The sequence below is a fragment of the Salminus brasiliensis genome, chromosome 3 (assembly GCF_030463535.1).
Source record: "Salminus brasiliensis chromosome 3, fSalBra1.hap2, whole genome shotgun sequence".
Classification (NCBI taxonomy): domain Eukaryota; kingdom Metazoa; phylum Chordata; class Actinopteri; order Characiformes; family Bryconidae; genus Salminus; species Salminus brasiliensis.
In genome coordinates, this window is record NC_132880.1 from 2,707,083 (window position 1) to 2,716,331 (window position 9,249).

Genomic DNA, 9,249 nt, shown 5'->3' on the forward strand with positions numbered 1-9,249 from the left:
GAGAATATTTACTGCAGGAAGGCCTAATTTACACTGGACAGTGATATTTCCGTCCTTTTTCTGTCCTGTTCTTTTGAAATTTCCATTAGTGAAGGTCATTTTACAGCATTATAAGGGAACACAGGGAAGGCAAGCTCAAGATTCCCCATCAGGGACGCTTTTACCTTTACTAGCTCTGTGTGAGGCAATAAAAGAGAATGTAATGAAATGTAATGCCTGTAATGTAATGGACAATTTCAACTGGAGCGCCCTCACAGGGCCTCACCCAACCCCGAGTTCAAAATCCAAGATGGCGGCACCGCTCATCTACAGTAGTGAAAGCAGTAGTATAGCATACTGTTATTAGCACTTCTGCTGGAGGTATTAGCACTAGAGTTGTGTCTCTCTTCTATCTGCTTGGATGTACATAATACAGCGTAACACGTCTTGCTAACCATGCTAACCTGGGACATAAGAAGTAGGACATATTTTGCTTAAGTTCACCATAAAACACTGGGAAGAGCTTGCCAAACCAGTTGTGGTAAACTTCAAAGTCCTGTAGCAAATTCTTTTTTTAATATTGAAAATGTTTTGAAATAGTTGGAAACAATTATGTATATAACAGAATGTTTTAACTGGAATGTGGTCACCTCCGGTCACAGCTCCGACATTCAACATCTAAGGTAAATAGCTATATCATAGCTATACTATAACTATGCATAACTATGTACATTTAACTGTTTTTTTGTGTGGTTTTTGTTTGACCCTGATAGGGTTAGGGTTAGGGTAATAAGCCTAGGGTTAGGGTTAGGGTAATAACCCTAGGGTTAGGGTTAGGGTTAGGGTAATAACCCTAGGGTTAGGGTTAGGGTAATAACCCTAGGGTTAGGGTAATGCTGTTACATGCTGTTACATGCTGTTACATTACTACCCAACCCTGGGTAAAACTAAGCCTCCTAAATCAGGGATAGGAAACCGAGGGCTGGTGCCCAGCACAGTTTGCTGATATCCCTGCTAATTAACACTTCAGCTAAACCTGGCAGTTAATGGGTGGGTTGAATGTAGGTGTGCTCGATCCCTAAAAGCTCAGAACTGTACCCACTGCTGTATTAAGTAAACAGTCCATATTCCCTCTTCTGTACGGTCGAATCACAACACAGGACACAGTGTTTATTTCTCATGCCATTCTTTATTTTATTACAAAGTTTTAAAAAAAGAATCAGATACAGTAAGAAATTCCTGTAGGAAGCCTCCCTGTCTGGGAGGCGCACAGAAAAAAGGTCATTGCATTTCAGCCGTGAAAGATTTCGGTACATCTATCATTCGGGGACAGATTCAGTAGAAAAGAGGAAAACCCATAATAAAAATACAGACAAAAATAAAATCACCAGACTAATACAGTATATATCTCATTATTTTCATTTAGATCCATTTATGCATCGATGATAAACTTTACATAGAAAATAAACCTTTTTTCCTTTCCATTTGTTTCAACAAAAATATTTCAAAAGTGCAAAAGAAGATACAGAAGGTTATATATAAGCAAAAGACGTCTCAGATACAAAAAACCCTCAACTTTCCTTCAGTCTTGTTCAGTCACGGCCTTGGGTGGGTGTCCAGCTCAGTTACTCAAAAACAATGGACCGGCTAGAGTCACTAAAATAACACTGTTCTAATGCTGGTAAGCTGAATATAACAGCTAAAGCTAAAGCAGCTAAAGGTCAGTGTGAAGCCGAGAGGCGATGTTCAGGAATTTCCCTGTTCGGGAAAGTAAAATACAACGGGTTGACGTCTCCTTCTCTGGAAAAAGCCCTAATGTGGGAGGAAAACTGGTCATTCTGAGAGTCACTTTAGCCACAGAATGCTAATTCTAAATTCAGCTCCAGTCCAGCGCACCAGTTCAGCCTCGCATCCAATTAAGCGCTGAAGGAATACGTGACCCAAAAAAACAAACACTGCTACTAATGAACCAAGGTCCACTTAGCATCGCATTTCACCAGTCAGCTCATGCAGACCTTTCCCTGCTGTGTTCAGGGTTTATTATAATTATTATTATATTTTTTGGTCTAGTACTTCTTATACTTTTTTACATGAGCCTGTAACCTCAAACTCTTGGCACAGCAGTCGCTTTAGTCTTTAGATTTTGAAATGAAATAAAATGATTAAAAATAGATAAAATGATTATTTAATACTAGGGACATTTATTTGACATAGCAACTGTCAAAATTTGCTCTTAAGATTAGCCATGAGGTGTTAAAGATAGCTAGCTAGCCAAAATCCGATACATCGCCATCTTCAATTACTCCAATCTAGCTATATGCGCCCCCCCCCCCAAAAAAAAAACCACACTAATATTGCTATATTTCAATACATATTTCTGACTATATCAAAATATCAGCTAGGCCTCAGAGCAGTGTCAAAACACATAGCTAATCAGTTCCTAACATTAACCATAACGTGTTAAAAGTAGCTAGCTAATGTAGGTTAGTTTACACCATGTTGACAAAAATATTGGGACACCTGCTCAGTCATTGTATCTTCTGAAATTAAGGGTATTTAAATATTAAGGGTTCATCCTGCTTTTGTTGGAATAACTATCTCTACTGTCCAGGGAAGGAGGCTTGCTGCAAGAATTTGGACGAGCATTGCTGTGAGGATTTGACTGCATTTAGGGACAATCGACCATCCCACTTCATCCTATTAGTCTTTTGTGAATACACCACTGTCCGGAATTTTTCAAACTAGGGTGAGCAACATGGTAAGAACTGATGTGTTATTGTAATAATTGAACACAATTACAACATTTAGGCTACTTTGAGGTTTGCGAACAATAAGTCTACAATTTAGTAACAAATCAAATCTATTAAATTCAATGGCTTATTTTTTAAAATTCATAATCCTGTAGTAAAGAACAGAAAGGAAATGTAGTAGTAAAAGTAGGTATACAGTTAAGATCATCGCTAATATGCTAATATTTAATCAGCTTCTTGTTCCTGTGCCCTTTTCTCATTTGCCCTTCCAACATTAGCTGCTGCTGTGATTTTTTATCTCCTTGTAACCGACCCAAACGTCTCTGTTAAAGTACTGTTGATACCTGCATTATGCTCTGAATGGCACATCATGGCATAATTTGTCCTAACACAGTATAACGTCATGTCGCCCACCTCTAATCCATGGCTGGTAATGCTATCGGACCACAACACTACGATCGCTCCAATTCACATTCAACATTTTAACACACATATCCGCTGATGTTGACTGAGGCCACGCCCCTAGGCCGTGATTGACAGACACATTAAAAGAACATTCACAGCACATTTGGTAAATTACTCTTCTCAGAACTCCATCACACGTCAGTCCAGCATCCAAAAACACCCTTCACCAAGTCAGAGCTACTCTATGAACATGAGTGCAAGCGGGCTGTTGTCACCTGCAGAAGGCACACACCTGGTCTACAGGTAGCGCGAGCAGTCAGGAAGGGATCCGGTGTAGAAAAGTCGAGAGTAGAACCAGAACCTTTGTCTTTCACCTTAGAACGAACTAGACTCACCCATGTTTGGTTGCTGCCATGTGAAAACCTTGCAAGTCTAAAATGGTGACTTTCGTTCAGTGTGTGTTTAGGTCAATTTTTGGACCATTTTTCTGGTTGTTCCCATAAATGTAGGACAGGGCAGCTGGTGTTCTCAAAAACGATGGAAGATATGAGGTTTCCCCATGACAGCAAGGCTTCAGTACTTACTGACCCCTCTTTATTTTGATAGAACCTGAGTGAACGCTCTGTAGCAGCGCTCGATCCTCCTCAGCAGGGCTGATCTCACGGAGGCCTTCACCTCCTTAGAAAACAGGCGGCTCAAATTCTAACCTGCTGTAATCCAGTCGGCTAGCTGACGCTTAAACAGGAGGTTTCCATGGCTTTAAAAATCGGACCTGAACTTCAGTTCATCTCAATGTGATCACAGTTTCCATCAAAAGGGGGTGTAAACCATCGTAGTCATGATTCCTTCGGAAAGGATTTGGAGTTATAAAACCTCGCATTTCATCCAACCTCAGGCCATTCTTCTGAGGGGAAAAATAAAAAAAATAATAAACACAAGGGCGTCTGGAGGAACCATTTACACAGTTGTAGAGTATAGACAAACAATTTTTCAAATTGGATGTTTACATCTGAAAACAGCCTGAGATTGTTTTTAAATTTTAGGCCAGAAGAAAAATTGGCCACCTTCAGATCAATGCATTTACACCCCCACTCTTCATCAGACCCAAACTTGTGATTTTTAGAGGAGATACAGAGGAGTGTACAAAATAGCCACCACTTAAAAACACACATCGGCCATTTTATCAGAAATACCCACCATAGGTTTACAGTTCTGGACTGCAGACTGTAATCTGATCATGCGCCATTCATCAGCCCCCACCCTAATCATTAGAAGGGTCACCATAGGGTCGTTCCTGACTATATAATTGGCTGGTGGTCCACTCTGTACAGACTGTAGCTCATCTTTTAACATGTGCATATTGCATTAGGTTAGTTCTAGCCATGCACCAATGATCAGTTTATGTCATGTCCACAGGTGGTGGGGCTATGGTGGTCACAGTTCACTGATGGATGGGTCAAAAGCAGGGCAAATGACTTGTGGAGCAAGCAGAGCTCCAGCCAGCAGCTGTAAACCAACATATGGTGCACATAGATAGTAAAATGGCCAGTGAGCATGCAGGGTTTCCATCATTTGGCCATTTTTGCCCAACCCCTTTAGATATGATCCAGAAATAAACCCAAAACATTTTTGAAAAAAAAAAAAAAAAAAAAAAAAAAAAAGAATTCACAGCAGGCCATCAGGTGACCCTCAACCTCCCCTAGCCAGCATTCTGGACACCAAGCTAACCAGAATGAAGAGTCTGCTCAACTCTGCTTACATTACAACGTTCATAAGACTTTATTGCAGGAGCTGGTAGAGCTTGGCAGTCATACACAGCCATCTGGGAGCAATAAGAGAAAAGAAAATGACCAGGCAAGAGCCCAGGCTTTGCAGAAAAACTAAGCTAATGTGAATCGTGAAGCTCTTAAAGTGGACGGCGATTAGCATTGCTTTAACATTTAAGCATATTCAGGCTGTTCAAGAGCTCTGACAGCGCTCAGGATGCACACAGACAACTGGTCAATAACTCCCTCTTAATCCGGCCACCTGTCAACATTCAGATCCGCACGGATGCTCGAAAGAAAAGACGCACAAAACGCCAACACCACATTTACCCGTCTTCAGTTCGACAGTTTCTGTACAAGGTACGATACACATTCAGTACTTTGTTAAACACGTTTTATTTGTTTCAACTTGCATATATATTCATTTATCGTTATTTCTGAAAAAATAACCTCAGCACATAAGAAACTAAATAAAGGATATATATCTTAACATAAGAAATATATACATGTCATAGTATATCTTTTACAAATGCTGTAGAGAACTCTCTGAAAAAAGAAACGGGAAAACAAAATTACAAACAAATGTAAAAATACACCCAGTCTCACCCAGTCATCAAGATCCAGAAATCGGGACCCTCCCCACCCGAAAGGAAAAGCAATTCAGCCGATAAACGAAATGAAATTGCAATGTAAAGGGGTCCAAGCACTTCTAAAAGTGGGGGTTAGTTATTACACAGGCTACACTGATCTTTATTGGGACGCAGCAGATTTTACTCCAGCACCATCCTACCGCCCATCCAATGGTCCCAAGTGTTGTTCCACCAACTTCAACATACCAATTCAAATGTGACCGATAACCAACCGCTTACAATGACAAACTCATGTTGATGATCCCACTGTTGGTTAACCAAGGTATAAAGGGGTTTTAAAATTCCACTGACTTTCAATATTTCTGTACAATACAATGAAAACGGGTCAATTAGAGTTGTGATGAAACTGAGTTGTTCAGTGGTGGTAAAAGGAACAAGATTGACCCCTCTGAGCACTCCCTTTAGGCTAAATTTCATTTCAGCTACTAGCAGGACATTCAAAACAAACCAACCCCTCATTTAGGTCACGCATTCGTGTCCTATTCGCCTCCACTGAACATCAGGTAGGTACGTTTTACTAGGAATTGGTTCACATTGCAACATCAGTCATACGACCGAATTATTAAGCAGATATTGTGAAAGATCAGTGGAATTCCCCTTTAAATGACATCCCAATTACAGCCGGCGAGCAGCTAAGAATGGAACTCCCACCTTCTGTACAGAACAGCAGGATGACGCCAGGCTCAGCAGATACGAGAGTCACGTTTTGCAGCGCCCACTTGAGCCCTTGCCAATTCGATAATGGCAAGGTTATAGCTGCCCATATTCTCCCTCTCTCCCTCTCCTCTCACACACTCACACTCATCCCCTTTCGTCCTCCCTCCTTCTTCTCCCCAAAGCCATGTTAAGCCATTTATCAAAAACCCTTCTGCTATACTGCATTCCATCCACCCCAGCACCGCCCTCTCACCTTCATGCACTGCTGACCAACACTGTGCGCCTGTGTGAGTGCAAGAGACAGAAGGATTAGCCTGATTAACAGTCAACATTGCCTTTCCCCTGTTTCAAACCATGTTTATGGCTTCAGAGTACAAAAAAAAAAAAAAAAAAAAAAAAAAAAAAAAACTAAACAACTTCCTGGAGCAGTCTTCAAAGCATTACCACCATTTCACTCCCAACGACAACCAAAAACACCTAACTACCAACCCTGCACGTTCTAAGCCCTGACCATATCCACTCCTGAGCCACAGGGAGGGAAGGGGAGGGACGGACAGAGACAGGGTGAATGTAAGACACTTGTGTTGGCACACGAATTAAAGGACGGTCAAACTAACTAAAACCTCCGACTGTGGCAAGTGAGGCATGACTAGACAGCTTAGCAAAGGCCAGAGACTCTGGTTTCCAGAAGCATCCAACAAACCAAAATCAGCATCTGGATCAGGGTACTACACTGGAGCGATCCTGTACTGCTCAGCCAAGCCATACCTGGGTAAAGAGCACCCACCCGCCCTCCCTCCCTCCCCCATCCACCCCACCCCTTAATCAAAAGTGACCTTTTCCTTAAGAGAACATTCAATGCAAAACATCTGTGCGGTAGGAGGCTGGTTACTCCTCAGGGTTAGGAGAAAGTTCGGTAGAGAAGCAAAAAAGAAAGAAAGACACCCTTAAAAAAAAAAAAAAGCAATGGAGGGGGAGGAACAATCACTAGTAATCATGGTTCTAGTAGTCATAACACTTAAATGTTTTGTATTAGTAACAAGTGGTGGAAAGAAAAATAATAAATAAAAGTTCTCGAAAAGATAGTGGTTCAGTATTAGTATCTCCAACACTGCAGGAGCTCCGTTATCAACTCAGTTGGCCAACACAACAGGCTGGAAGGCTTGGCTGGAATACTGCAGGTTGTATCCACCCAGGCCCTCCACGAACGGTGGCTTCTCCATGAAGGAAATCCCACTGCCGCTGCTGATGACTCCCATGGCTTGGCCTGGCGGTGGGCTGGAAAATGGGTCAAAGGAGGTGTGGGGGTGGACCGGGTGCGGTGGTGGAGCTTGGTAGGGGCTGGCGTGGGTCAAGGTTGGAGCTTCAGCGTCAAAGTAGAGAGGCCCTTGAGTGGTGGGGTAGACAAATTCTTTGGCATTTGGGGAAAGCTGGCTGGAAACCTGGCCGGAAACCTGGCCGGCCAGGGAGTGCATGGACAGGGAGATGGGCTTGTGCTTTACCAGCCCCGGGGGAGATATGGTGGTGGGAGAGCGGCTCAGCATTCTTTGCTGAGGAGGGCCGACGACGCTGCCGGATCCACCCACCATGCCGCTCCCGCCGCACTTCTTCATCTTGGTGGACCCGAACTTGGTGGCGGCAAAGCTGGCCGTGGTGAACGTGATCTGCTGGGGAGCGGGCCGGGAGCTGGGCGGGACCGCTGGATGAGGGTATGGCAGCACTGCACTAGGTGGAGAAGGGGAGGAAGCATTGGAGTGTGCGTTGGGATTGGTTGGAGTACTCGGGCCTGCGTAGCTGAACAGACCCTGGCAGAGTGGCGTGGGCGAACTAGAGAGAGAGGGCAGCAAGACTGGAGACACTTGGCCACCGATGGGCACAAACACCTGAGCCTCAGGGTTGAAGCCCAAACTCTTCCCTTCGTCCAGCTCCAGATCCCCTTTCGCCGCCGTGCAGACACTCTCTGATGCTTCTCCCTCACCCCCTAAACCTGGGGGATCTTCCATGTAGAGCACCTTCACAGCTCCCTTCTCCCCGATCTGATAGGAGACCTCATAAGGGTCGATCCAGATGCTGAGCTCCGGAGGGACGTTGGCACGGACTTCCTCAGTGTCCAACCCGCTCCTCCTGGCCGCCAAATCCACTATGGGGTCCCTAGGGGCTCCTAGGTGGAGGCAGCGGAAGGCCGAACCACGTAGAGGTGCCTCAGGGTACCAGTGCCCTTCAAAACGTGACACCAGGATGCGCTCCAGCTCCTCCCCGAACAGGTCCGCCCGTCGCCGAGGGAGTTTGTTGTACAAGTAGGACACTATGAAGTTCAGCGCAACCTTTACCTCCAGATGCATGGCTGAAGAGTGGATCAAAGGGTCTAGACCAACGCAACGTCCTGTGTAAAGGCCTACAACGGCCTCCACATGTCTCACAGGAGCACAAAAAGGGTCAAAGTTCAGATCCGTGCTTGTGGTGTGGACGTCTGAGTGTAGAGTTTGGATGGCAGCCCCTCAGCTCCTGAGCGGAAGACAGGAAACAATCCACCAGAAGCCTCCTCGCACGACTCTGACCTGCCACGCCACCCTGGCCTTACTGACGACGGCTGGACGACTCCCTTTAATCCCTCTGGAAATAACGCAAGAAAAGAAATTAACTTTCAGAGGTCAAACACTGGGAGATCTACAGAAAGAAGCACGACTGTTAGCAGATGCTGTGGCTGAGGTAGCAATCCATGCTTATCTCAAATCCCTCATCTGGCTCTTCTGGCAGCAGCTAAAGCACTCGGGATTACACTGGCAACGAGGGGGGAAAGTTCAGCTCCGAACACCACCGAAAGCACACAGGAAGAGTAGGAATGATAATATGGAGTTCATGTTCTGAGATCACCTCACTTACGCATTGATCAGTTATTGTTTTCCTGATCTAAATCCAGATCAATCCAGATTCAACTCACAGGCCTAAAACATCAGCAGATATACTGCCTACTACTCCAGAGTGGTGGGAAAGCCAGACTACTACATTACACTGAATTACTGACCATTGCCTGTACTAGTT

At 44.3% G+C, this 9,249-nt stretch overlaps 1 protein-coding gene across 1 annotated transcript in view; it reads right to left on the reverse strand.

Annotated features, from left to right (window-relative positions):
• Positions 1 to 7,032: 7,032 nt before the first annotated feature.
• Positions 7,033 to 9,249, reverse strand: part of tob2 (transducer of ERBB2, 2) — a 5,473-nt gene continuing 3,256 nt past the window's right edge. The window contains exon 2 of the mRNA XM_072674546.1: positions 7,033 to 8,820. Coding sequence (XP_072530647.1) covers positions 7,341 to 8,549 — 1,209 coding nt within the window. The 5' untranslated portion in view covers positions 8,550 to 8,820 and the 3' untranslated portion in view covers positions 7,033 to 7,340. The remainder of the gene's footprint in view (positions 8,821 to 9,249) is intronic.